At 48.5% G+C, this 13401-nt stretch overlaps 1 protein-coding gene across 3 annotated transcripts in view; it reads right to left on the bottom strand.

The window, feature by feature from the left end:
• Positions 1–429: 429 nt before the first annotated feature.
• Positions 430–13401, bottom strand: part of LOC311532193 (apolipoprotein L6-like) — a 59263-nt gene continuing 46291 nt past the window's right edge. Inside the window, exons 2-5 of one of the 3 annotated variants that reach the window (XM_084650454.1) lie at positions 11699–11771; positions 3944–4070; positions 3665–3815; positions 430–1741 (exon numbers count right to left, since the gene is read on the bottom strand). In XM_084650454.1, the coding sequence (XP_084506580.1) occupies positions 850–1741; positions 3665–3815; positions 3944–3974 (1074 nt within the window). In that variant the 5' untranslated portion in view covers positions 3975–4070; positions 11699–11771 and the 3' untranslated portion in view covers positions 430–849. The remainder of the gene's footprint in view (positions 1742–3664; positions 3816–3943; positions 4071–11698; positions 11772–13401) is intronic. The other 2 variants (XM_084650453.1, XM_084650455.1) reach the window with 2 other exon arrangements.

Here is a 13401-nt window from a genome sequence, read left to right as displayed (position 1 = left end):
AGAGTGAGGGTGTGCCCCTCCCCTGAAATGTAAAAGTTTTGACCCTCCACCTTCCAGAAACACTGCTTTGCTACTCTCCATGCTAGTTCATGGCTGTGTGGTTGGTTAACCTAGAACTGCTAGGACTGCACAGCATGGCTTTAATTTCCAGTGAAGGGAGTTGGGGGAATCTCCCCTTCTCCGGATGCTCTTGCAGATGGGGGTGAGTTTCAGAACTCTGGAGAAATTTCTCTCTCCCTCATGCCTTCTCTTCACACCCAGCCCCAGTTTCCACTGAGTCTGTACAACACCTACCGTTGAGGCAAGTAGGTGCTACTCTAATATAAAAATAATGGTGGCCAGGCACAAATATCTCAGGTATTTCTATCTATTTGCTGAGGTGAATTAAAATGCTTCAGTGAGTATTACAGATGTGGGCAAGGCAGCTAATACACTCAAAACAGAAAGGAAGAAGAAGTTTAATGCTTTACAAGTTCATCTAAAAAGCAGGTACTGCTCTTGTAATTTCACTCCTGAGCAGATCTCTCTCACATGCGTACAGGATATTGTTACTTTCTCTTAAGCACAGGCAAAACAGGGTAAACTCCTAGCAGGGTGATTCACGGTGTCCCAGGTCCTGTACAAACAAAATGCACGACATCTCCCGATCCTTTCACTGAATTACCATATCAGTCTCTTTGAACTGTTCAGATTGTTTGATGCTTTTGGTCAAAGTGGAGCTGGGATCTCCTTATTAGTTGGCATCATGTGTCGCTTTTGGGGGCTTTGACGTCCTACCATGATCTCCCCTCCCCTTGTGGCTCGGTTCCTCTCCTGGCCCAGTGCTGGAAATGGGAACTTGTGTCTCATCTATTGGTACACCATGCCTTTCAGCTCCTCATACAGCTCGCTGAGATTCTGAAGGTCCTTTTCAAGGTAGCTAGCTTTTTCTCTTATATCTGCTGCAGCCTCCGCCTTTGCCCCCTCAGTTAAATGGATGGAGTCTTTCACGAGACTGTAGGCATCAAACAAGACAAAAACTCCTGCTGCTGTGGCACCGAACACCCTCGCACCTTTGGACATGGCAAGGGTGGTCCCACCTAACGCTTTTTGCACTTGCTTGGTCCCCTTTGCTGAGTTTCGGGCTGCACTCCCAGCCGCGGTGAGCCGTTTTGCTAAGGCCTTCAAACCAGGGTTAGCTTTCACCACTTTGAATGCTCTTACGTTGGTTCTTATCCCCTTAACGCTTTTGTATACTACCCCTGGAATTTTACTAGCGGTGGAAAGGACGGGTTTCAGGTGTTCGACCATGGCCTCGCTCTTTGGAGAGAATTTGGGTCTGAAATCCACTTCGTCGGGGAGGGACAGTGTTTTCAGGTTGCTTTGGCATTCCACCAGCAGGTCGTTGGCTTTGCTCCTTTCCTTCAAATTGCTGACGTTCTCATATATGCTTACAGAAATGCTGGTAGCTGCTGCTGCTGCCCCTAGGCCAATCCCAGTTGCCGTGAGAGCCAAACTCCCCCCTGCCGTCAGTGGTGCTAAGGTCAGCCCAAGGATGGTCAAGATGCCGGACGCCAGGCTTGTGGAGTTCGCGGCCATGTTGGCAATGGTGCAGTTCTTATGGGTCTCATCAATGCTGTCTGCCATATCCTTAAGGCACTGGATACACTTCTCTATCTCCTTTCTCTGGTCAGGGAACTGCTTCAGAAAGACCATGATATCTTCACTGGCACTCTCTTCCCAGGGGATGATTCCTTCAGACCTATTAGAAGCCAAAGGTATATTTTGGTCACTGCAAGAGACCTTATAGTTGTGCGGTGAAAAGTGACTGTTAAAAATGGCCCCTTCTTCCTCAGCAGATCTGTTCCCTTGTATGTATCAGAGTCATAGCTATTCATGGCAATGAAAATATTTTCTGACTTGTGAAGAGACTGTGTGTTCTAATGGCTAAGGTACTGCACTGGAACTTGGGAGATACCTGATGCTTATTTTGGCTCTGCCACTCACCAGCTGGGTGACCTTGGACAAGTCACTTTACCTCTGGGTCTCTGTTTCCCCACCACCCTTTGCCTTGACTGTAATCTCTTTGGGGCAGGGACTGTCTGCTAACTTCTGTGATACAGTGCCCAGCACAATGGAGTTTCAGTCTTGGCTGGAATCTCTAGGCGCTATTAGAATTCAAATAATAACGATACTGCCCGTCTTGTAAACTGAGCAAGAATCCCTGGACTAGTCTACACTAGAAAATTAGATCAACCCAGCTGAAAAATCCATCTCCCTGAGTAATGGAGTTAAGCCGACCTAAGTCCATGTGTAGACTGTGCTAGGTTGATGGAAGAATTCTTCTGTCCACCAAATTACCACCTCTCAAGGAGGTGGATTAACTACAGCAACAGGAGAGCCTCTCCCTTACTGTAGTAAGTGTCCACACTGAAACCTTACAGTGGTGCAACTGCAACATTGTAAGTTTAGACATAGACGCTATCCCTTACATACTTATCTGGCCTCCACTGCCATAGCACTGAGTGCCTCCTATTCTTAATGTATTTATCCTCCCTACACCACATCCTTCAGGGTGACTTGGGGGAACCCTCATCATTTTGGGGTTTTTTGTTCCCGCTTTTGTTTGGCTGGACAGAGGGGCCTGGCACAAGTGGGGAAGAGGGGAGAAAGCCACACACAGTTTCATTGTCTCTGGGGGAGGAGGGAGTTCTGCTCCCCAGATCCCTTGTTGGTGAGATTTTGCCTCCATAATACCCCAACAGGGATCTCTTCCTTCCCAAACCCCACGGCCCTCGGATCACTGATCTGTCCTGCCTGCCAAATGTTGAAACTGCTGCAGCCTTAGTCCCAATGAGGTAGATTTTCTCAGCCTGTGGGTTGGAACCCAAAATTGGGTCACTAAAATGTTTCAAAGGGTCATGTGGCAGCTCCTGTGGCTTCTGTCTCACGGGGCTGGCTGGGCTCGCATCCCTGCTCCCGGCACTGCAGCCTCTGGGGGAGCAGCACCACGGAGGTTTGGCCCAGCCGTCATGATGATGGGAGGCCAAATTTGAGTGAGTGGCACTATAACCCCATGAAGCAAGTCACAAATCCATTCAGACAAATTTGGTCTAGTCAGAGGTGCGGGGCCAAACCTGAGTGGTGCTGCAACCCCAGAGGTTGCAATGCCTGGAGCGGAGACCCAAGCCCAGCCAGCCCCACAGCATAGGAGGTGCAGGAGCTGCCATTGTGGGGTGAGTGCTGGGCAGGACCCAACCCCCTGGGGTGCAGGACCTGACCAAAACCACCCCAGGCCCCAGACTATTTACTGGGTCACGACTGGGCATAAACATTTACAAATGGGTCCTGAGCCCAAAAAAGTTGAGAATCACTACTCTGAGGCACTGGGTTGTTCTCTCTGGCACCCTCTATTCCTCTCTCTTGCTCTGCATACCGATTAAGGTTATCCTTTCCCTGAACTGAGCCTGCTGGCAGAGAACCGTTTCTGCTTTATACATCCTCACTGGTGCTAATAAATCTGAAATTGTTCACCGATAACAAATAAAATGGAGGCAACACCCGGGGCTGTCATGGATGAAGGGACCTTGGTGCCATTCAATTGGGGGGTGAGGTGTTATCAGGAGACAGCTGACCAGCCTCTGCGTGTGAGAATTCTTTTTTGACCAACATTTCTCTTGCTTACCTCTCAAGGTCCATCACATCCCGCAACATTTCCTCATAGTTGTACCCCTCAGGAAACAAGCTCTGCAGCTCCTCACTATATATTTTCTCCTGCAAAAGCTCTGAGATCCCCAGGCTGCCATCATATTGAAAATCGTGGTCATCAGTGTTTTCTAAGATTAAAAACAACATCAGACTGGAGTGTCTTGAGACCTACTTTTAAAAGGATGCATGCATTTCCCATTCTGAATCATGAAAACAGAAGGAAAGAGAAATAGCGCAGTGGAAGGAGCAGGGATACCTTCGTAAGTACTGAATGTTTCCGAGGCCATCTTATTGGGTGAAAATACCAGGTGCAATCTCTGTGACTTTGTTTACATTGCAGTCCTTCAGCACCTCTCATGCAGAGAAAAAGAGTGGCTTCCACCCTGGTAAAGGGAAGAGTAGGAGGGAAACATGGTTCAGAGTGAATCAACAGAAGGAACAAGTGTTGCATGTGGAATGAGTTTAGTGGGAAGGCAGGGTCCCATTTTAGTTTGCTATTGGAACATGCCCAGCCATCACAAAATCACCATCATAACTGGCACAAATTCTCCCTTTTGTTGGCAGCCGCAGGTATGTTGTGGGAAATCTAGCTGTTGATGTTGCTAACAGCTTGAAACCTGTAACGCTTTTATTGGTAACTTGCGATCAATTGGTTATGCAGGGGATTGATACTGCTCTTAATAACCTCTATGTTAAATATCCCTGTGAATTTAAAATGACTATTCCTGGCTTGAAGAGAGGCTAATCCAGGGATCAGCAAACTTTGGCATGCGGCCCATCAGGGAAATCCGCTGGCAGGCTGGGTCGGTTTGTTTACCTGCAGCGTCTGCAGGTTCAGCCGATCGCAGCTCCCACTGGCCATGGTTTGCCATTCCAGGCCAATGGGGGCTGCAGGAATTGGCGCGGGCCAAGAGATGTGCTGGTCACCCTTTATAGTAGGTACATCTAGAAGTAGTTAGGTCAGGGGTGGCCAAATTGTGCCTCCGGAGCTGCATGCGGCTCTTCAGAAGTTAATATGCGCCTCCTTGCATAGGTGCTGACTCTGGGGCTGGACTACAGGTGTTAACTTTCCTCAGCTCAACCCCAAGCCCCGCCCCCACTCCACCCCTTATCCCAAGGCCCCCCCCTTTCCTGCCCCCTCCCCTGAGCCTGCTGCACCCTTGCGCCTCCTCCCTCCATCCCAGAGCCTCCTGTACACTGCAAAACAGCTGATCACGGCAGGCAGGAGGCACGGGGAGGGAGGGGGAGGTGCTGGGGGTGGCGATTGGGGGTGGGGGAGCTGATGGGGGGGCTGCTGATGTATTACTGTGGCTCTTTGGCAATGTACATTGGTAAATTCTGATGCCTTCTCAGGCTCAGGTTAACCCCTGAGTTAGGTTAATTAGAATTAGTCAGAAATAAAGGGTAAATAAATTATTACATTTAAATGTACAATGTAAAATTGGGTCACTAAGAAGACAGGATCGTGAATTTTGAAAGCATGAAATCTGGTTTACCTTTGTTGTAAAAGCCAGAACCAAGATGCAATTTGAATGGATGCAAAGGCCCTTAGCCCTGGTCTACACTATGGGGTTAGGTTGAATTTAGCTGCGTTAGGTCGATTTTAAAATGAATGCATCTACACAACTACCCCGTTCCATCGACCTATAGGGCTCTTAAAATCGACTTCCATACTCCTCCCCAGCGAGGGGAGTAGCACTAAAATCGACCTTGCTGGATCAAATTTGGGGTAGTGCGGACACAAATTGACGTTATTGGCCTCCGGGAGCTATTCCAGAGTGCTCCATTGTGACTGCTCTGGACAGCACTTACATCTCCGATGCACTAGTCAGGTACACAGGAAAAGCCCCGGGAAATTTTGAATTTCATTTCCTGTTTGGTCAGCGTGACAAGCTCAGCAGCACAGATGACCATGCAGTCCTCCCAGAATCGCAAACTAGCTCCAGCATGGACCGAAAGGGTGACACTGGATCTGATTGCTGTATGGGGAGAAGAATCTGTGCAGGCAGAACTCCAATCAAAAAGAAGAAATGCAAATATATATGCCAAAATCGCACAGGGCATGATGGACAGAGGCTACACCAGAGGGACACAGCAGTGCTGCGTGAAAGTTAAGGAGCTCAGGCAAGCCTACCAAAAGACAAAGGAGGCAAACAGTCACTCTGGGTCAGAGCCCCATACATGCCGCTTCTATGATCAGCTGCATGGCATTCTAGGGGGGGACCAACACTGTCCGTGGACACTTGCAAGGGGGAAGTCTCATGCACCAGGGAGGAGGATTTTGTGGATGAGGAGGAGAATGCGCAGCAGGCAAAGCGGTGAATCCGTTCTCCCTGGCAGCCAGGACCTTTTCATCACCCTGGAGCCAGGACCCTCCCAAGGCGGGATACCCAGCCCTGAAGCTGGAGAAGGCAACTCTGGTGAGTGCACATTTGTAACTACAGTACAGGGTTTAAAAGCAACAGTGTTTAATGTTTGATTCGCCCTGAAGAATTGGGATGCATTCGTGGCCAGTACAGCTACTGGAAAAGTCTGTTAACATGTCTGGGGATGGTACGGAAATCCTCCAGGGACATCTCCATGAAGCTCTCCTGGAGGTACTCTGAAAGCCTTTGTAGAAGGTTTCTGGGGAAGGCTGCCTTATGTTGTCCTCCACGGTAGGACACCTTATCACGCCAAGCCAGTAGCAAGTAGTCTGGAATCCTTGTAGCACAACGCATGGCAGTGAATGGTCCTGGGTTTTGGTCGCATTCAAGCAACATTCGGGCTATACCTTTCTGTGTTAGCCTCAGGAGAGTGATATCATTCATGGTCACCTGGTTGAATGCATGAGGTGTTTACAATGCTCACAACAGCAGCGGTGAGCTCAGCGGGCTCCATGCTTGCCATGGTATGGCATCTGCACGGGTAATCCAGGAAAAAAGGCGCAAAACGATTGTCTGCTGTTGCTTTCATGGAGGGAGGGAAGGAGGGAGGGAGGGGCGACTGACGACATATACTCAAACCACCCGCAGCAATGTTTTTACCCCATCAGGCATTGGGAGCTTAACACAGAATTCCAATGGGCAGCAGAGACTGCGGGAACTGTGGGGTAGCTACCCATAGTGCACCGATCCATAAGTCGATGCTAGCCATGGTATTGAGGATGCACTCCGCTGACTTAATGCGCTTAGTGGGGACATACACAATCGACTGTATAAATTGATTTCTAAAAATCAACTTCTATAAAATTGACCTAATTTTGTAGTGTAGACATTAGTGTTGAGTCTGCAGCTGATGTTTGAAGCAATAGTTGTTTCCTGATAGAAAAATGGATTTTGTTAATAGTTGGCATTTTCCATACAGTAGATTCTGACCTGTTCAAACTGCATTTCATTAAAGTCTAAAATCTAGAGTGACATTTTAATCTAGATCAAGATGAGGCGAACTGCATATACACGGACTGAGTCTCCTCTCACATATACCAGGTTTAAACAGGTCTAATTCTGCTGGTGGGGTGGAAGCATGCTCTTGTGAAGTGTTTTCCAACTATTTCAGGTTGACAACCCCTTATTCAAATGCAAATTTTTTCCTGACCACCACCCCCCTTACATTTTTTTACTCTTACTTTTATACTAGCTATATTGATGATGATAATACCAAGCCTACATCATGTATCCATATGTGTGTTTCAGGATGTTTAATATTTGACCTTGAAGGGTAAGCGTGGGGGTGGGGTGGGGGGACTGGAGGAGCTTTAAGTTTTCAGTGCTTCACATCGTACCTTGATTGCCTTTTGTGATTCCCCTGAAGGTCATTGATCCCTCAGCAGAGAAATTCTAGTTTAGTAGATGAGGATCTGGATTGGGAGTCAGGAGACTGAGGTGCTATTCCTACCTCTGCCACTGTTGTGCTGGGCGACCTTGGGCAAGTCACACCCCCGTGCCTCAGTTTCCCCTTTGACTATCTTGTCTATATAGTTAGCGGATTATAAACTCTCACTATGCATTTATGCAGTGACTAGCACAGCATGGTCTTGATCTCATTTGAGCTGTTAGGCTGTACCGTAATACAAATAATAATCTATAATGGAATGTAGGAAACGGAGGATTTAAAATCTCAGCTCAGTGCTAGTCTCTTTGGGCAAAGAATTTCAGTAGTGATTTTGGGGGCCCAACATGAGATGCCTTAAGGGGGCTGATTTTCAGAAAGCACTGAGCATCCTCCTGTGAAAATCCAGCCCCTTTAAGGGACTGCAAGTTGCACTCACAAAATCACCAGATGCTTTAGAAGCTCTTGGCCAAGGACAGCAGCACTAGTCTGAGATGTTTTAAATCTTGGTCCTTGTGTTTTGTCAAGCGCCGTGCACATCTACTGGGCTCTGTTTAAAATTTTTTTTAAAACGGTTATTTTTAGAGCTGATTAAAATTCTGTGTACATGAATATGGAAATTAGGTATAGCACTGGGGCTCCTGGCTAGCAGCGAGCATGGCTCTTTGCACTGCAAAGGTCAGGCAGCTCTGCTGGTCAAATGAGCAGAGCTCAAATTACAGGTAAGAAAATTCCCTGTTGAGGTGTCCAAGTGCCTCACTGTAATTAGCATCTGTCACACTGCAAATCAAATGAGTGCCTAGAAGGATGCGGGGAGGGGCAGCAACCCAGCCATGGGAAAGAAATGGGGATGACAGATCTACTGGATGCTGGAGAGGCAGCACGAGAAAGGGACTTAGGAGTTGTATGACCCGGGTCCTGATTGTGATTCCACTCTGGCCATCCTGCGTGCGTTTCGGCTAGTCACTTAACTGCTCTGCGCCTCGTTTTCTCCATCTGCAAAAATAGGGGTGATCCCTGTGCCTCCTTTTGATGAGCTTTGAGCTCTTCAGATGAAATGTGCGATATGAGCCCAAAGCGCTGGGTTATTGTTACTACATCTGTTGTCTCCAAAGAGCAGCTAAAATGAAAATAGAAGAATTTTAATTTCAGTTTCATCAACTGCATTGCTGCAGCATTGGAGCAGTGTACAAACTCCTCCCCAAAGATGTTAGAAATTCAGCGACACAGAAAGGGTGTTTGTTTACACTGTGACGCAGCCTTGTTCTCCTTGCACTAGCAGCTCTGACCTGCTGGAATCACAACGAGGAATAGTTCCGGATGCCTTGTCCTGGGAGGTGCCTTGTGCTTCCTGCTGGAGGCTGGGTACTCTCATCTGCCACTGAACTCAAGGGGAGCGGAGCTGTTCAGCACCAGTCAGGATCAGGCCCTGAGGAAGCAAGAGCCCTAATTTCCTGCTTGGCAAACAAAAGCAACCTGTTCTGCAGTTTCAGTCCAACTGACAGTACCTGGGTCGGGGCCTCAGGCTCGTGTTTTGACACTGTATTTATACCGGGCATGGGTGTTAGCTGAGAAATGTGACTACTGACCACATGCTGTTCAGCTGATGTTGGCCCAGGCACCGTGGTAGGACAATCTCCCCTCCCTGCCTATCTCCCCTTCCCCACCACAAGTGGCCTTCAGCTGAATTCTGCCATTTTGCTGGTGTCATTGGGAGGCACTCGAGTCAGAGTACTGATCTGGTAACTAGGCAGGGTGGGCGTTCCAAGGGAGTGAAACTGTTTTCTTCTTGTTGTATTGTTTCAGTACAGAACAGAAAGCTCCTGGGGGGAACTGTGGCAGCTGTGCAGCACAATTTAACCTGCCTGGGGGTACAGCCACATGCCACAGTCATTGGACTAACTGCACCTCTGACTCCCACCTGTTTTCTTCGCGTGCACCCTGCTCTGGTCTTGGGCCTGATGCCATTGCCTTTCTCAGGGTGGAATCCTGTGATTCTATCTCTCTCAGAACAGGCCCTGGCTGCAGTCCCCTGTGATCAGCCATGATTAAGGCTGTGGGTCTGTCACGGAAGTCATGGACAGGGCTGGCCTTACTATGAGGCAAACTGAGGTGACCGCCTCAGGTGCCAGCCTGTGGGGGGAGGGAGCCACTAGGACCCAGAGTTTCAAAGTTTTGGCCCAAGCGAGGGGGCATGGGGACATCATTTGAGCTCCCTGCCTCAGGTACCAAAATGTTGTGGGCCAGCCCTGGTCGTGGATTCTGTGACTTTTCGGGACCTCCATGACTTCTGCAGTGGCCGATGAGGCTGGCTCAGGGGCTGCCACACAGGCTGCTGCTGTGGTAGTCTCGGGCCACTGCACCCCTCCCCCTCAGCATCAGCAGGAGTTTGGATGTGGAAGGGGGCTCAGGGCTGAGGCAGGGGGTTGGAGCGTGGGAGGGAGTGAGGGCTCTGGGTGGCACTTACCTTGGGGGGGGCTCTCTGGAAGCAGACAGCATGTCCGACTCCTAGGCGGAGGCGTGGCCAGGAGGCTCTGCGCTTCCCCCGCAGCTCCCATTGGCTGCAGTTCCCAGCCAATGGGAGCTGCAGATTGGGCACTCGGGGCGGGGGCAGCGCACGGAGCCCAACTGGCTGCGCCTCCACCTAGGGGCTGCCGGTTCAGACCGGCTGCTTCTGGGAACTGTGTGGAGCCAGGTAGGGAGCCTGCCAGCCCCCCCTCACCCCTGCAACAGTGGGAGTCCTGGGCTGCGAGCCCCCAGACCACCCCCCCCAGAGCACCTGCTGCACCCATGGGCCACATAACCCCCCAAAAAGCACCCAAGTTTTAATCAGGGGTATATAGTACGAGCCATGGACAGGACACTGGCCATGAATTTTTGTTTACTGCCCATGACCTGACCATGACTTTTACTAAAAATACCCATGACTAAAATGTAGCCTTAGCCATGATTACCTCAGCGGGCTGACTTATTTTCAGTGCCTGCATTTCTGTCCCCTGTGTGACCAATGACAATGGTATTCGCTACCCAGTAACAGAACAGGCTTTCTAAAGCAGAGTGTTATTTATTTAGAACCAAAGCTTTTCAGATTAAACAAATCTTAAAACAATAAACAGACTAATGCATGTCTAGCTTACCAGGTATCTAACACTCTTCCACATGAGGACCTTGGTAGATAGGTCTAAGCTTCCTGTAGAAACCCTGAAACCTCTAAGGTCTGGCCTGAATAATCTGTTGCTTTAGCTCACAAACTATTTCTCCCCCTGCTTCAGAGAGCGTCACCTTTAAAGACTGCGTAGTGTTTTGATCACTCCCCTATTTATAGACCTTTTGATCACTAGTCTCCTAGCCTTGCAGAATAAGTCTTGCATCTTTGTTAGAGACAAGATATAAGCTCTGTTCTTATGTGGGACCATTATGTTTCTTTCCTGCTTGTTTTTCCACAGTCCTCATTGAATTTGAGCATTATACGATTATAATAAACATTCCACTACCACAGTGTAAGTTACACAGTCTATCTCAATAACCAATAACCTCAGTAATACAGTGTACAGAAAATTATTACATACCGGTGGTCTTAGATTATTACACAACAGCTTTGTGCCCATCACACCATGTCTCAACACTGACTTGTGCACTCTCCAAAAGAAGGCAATCAGGTTATATAATTTTTTAGCTAGCTGTCTTTGAAAGCCTCAGACTGTGACCACTGAAGTCAATGGCAAAGCTCCCTTTGATTTTAGTGGCCTTTAGAACAGTTCACACAAGCGTACTGATGAGTAAAGTGCACTACACTGGTCTCTACACAGGTGAATGACCCAACATTTTGCACAGATGCTTCTCTCTCCCCGCCACACACCCCTATTCCAGCTATATTCTTGCCATGTTATTCTTGATATGTGCCTCTTCCAGCCCCCTTTCAGCAGGCAGCCCAGCCCCACCTCCCTGCTGCTGGAATCTGTCGGTGTCAAGAGATGAGGTAGTAAACCTAGCATTTAAGAGGAAGGGAAGATTTAAGCATAAGCGCAAAGGGGATCTGCACAATCCCTACCGGACCACCTCACGTTTCAATAGTAAATAGTTTACATTTTACAGGGAATTTCTGGTTTGCCCACAGGCCAGCAGGAGGCAAAACAATATCCCCTTCCTCGATATAAGGTCTGCAAGATCAAAAGCCCTGATGAAACGCTATGACCCTTACCTCTCTGGCTGCTCTTCGCTAGTCGGCCTGAGAAATAATAGGGCGGTGTCTGTGAAGACTGAAGCACAGTTTCCTGTAAGGAAGTGGAGAGGAGTTTCTCAGAAGTGGATTTAAAAAATATGTCCTATAGAAGCCAAATATACTCACCAAGGCCCTTAGTGTGTGTTTACCAAGGGTGGAGTAACTCAGTATAACCTGTTATGAAGGAAAGTGGGAGGAGTGAAACAAAGGGCATTTTTTGGTCAAAGAGCAAGCTTGTCTGCTGGCTACACTCTCCTGTTGTAGGCAGTGTTGTTGTAGCCATGTCAGTCCCAGAATATTAAAGAGACAAGGTGGGTGAGGTAATAGCTTGGGCCAACTTCTGTTTGTGAGAAAGGTGAGCTTTTGAGTGACACAGAGCTCTTCTTCAGGTCTGGGAAAGGTACTTAGAGTGTCAGAGCTAAATAGAAGATTGAACAGATAGTTTAGCAGTCTAGAGTCATGGTCTTACTAAGGACACTGTATTTATGGCTTATTACAACAATCTGTAACCCGCTAACTTCCTTTCTGTCCTATGACTGCAGGGGTGTTAATAAGCCACTTCACCTTGAATAGTCCCTTAGAATATGTGCTACTTATGCTAAACTATCTGTTTGATCTTGTATTTAGCTGGGACACTCTCAGTCTACACTACAAAATTATGTTGATCTAAGTTACATTGGCATACAGCTGCAGCAGTTATTGTTTGTGCTCGTCCAAACTGCGCTCCGTGTGCTGGCGGTGCGTGTCCTCACCAGGTGTGCTTGTGTTGATGCAGGGTGCAGTGCACCATGGCAGCTATCCCACAGTGCACCTTGCCTCCATCCAGTGCAGGGTGTTCTGGTAAGTTTCCATAATGTTGCATTGGGATGAAACCAGTTATGCAGGGGTGACTGGGAGCGTGGATTCAACTTCCCAGAATGCAGTATTCTCCATCCCATAAACCCGTGCTTCCCTCCTCGCTGTCTACCATCTCTGACAGAAGCATGGAGCCTGCACAGCTCTGCACTACTGTGATGAGCACGGGCCACCTGATCCTGCAGTAATTGCAGAGCTGCAAGAGGTGCCACAGGGAACATGATGATTTCTTGGAGGCTAGATGGCTGTGGGACATAGAAACAATTCAAAGTTGTTGTCAGCATTCACAGAGCAGCTTCAGACAGTGGAGAGCTGGTTCTGGGCCCAAGAAACAAGCACTGGCTGGTGGGATCGCATTGTCACGGGGGTTTGGGGTGATGAGTAGTGGCTGCAGAACTTTTGGATGCGCAAGACCACATTCCAGGATCTGTGTGCAGAGCTCGACCCAGCCCTGCGACTCAGAGACACCAAAATGAGATCTGCATTGACAGTGGAGAAGGGAGTGGCAATTGCACAGTGAAAATTTGCAACGCCAGATTGCTACTGATCAGTTGGGAATCAATTTGGAGTTGGGAATTCCACCAGGGGGGCTGTTGTGATGCAAGTGTGCAGGGCCATTAATTGCCTCCTGCTGGGAAGGACTGTGACTCTTGGCAATGTGCAAGACATAGTGGATGGCACTGCAGCAATGCGGTTCCCAAACTGCAGTTGAGCAATAGATGGCACGCATATCCCTATTTTAGCACCAGACTGCCTTGCCACAGAGTACATTAACAGAGAAAACTAGTTTTCTATGGTAATGCAAGCTCTGGTGAATCACCAGGGAT

The sequence above is a fragment of the Lepidochelys olivacea genome (assembly GCF_965140295.1).
Source record: "Lepidochelys olivacea isolate rLepOli2 genome assembly, chromosome: 1".
Taxonomy (NCBI): Eukaryota; Metazoa; Chordata; order Testudines; family Cheloniidae; genus Lepidochelys; species Lepidochelys olivacea.
Note: the sequence above shows the minus strand (reverse complement) of the source record. Positions and strands in the feature narration are given on the sequence as shown.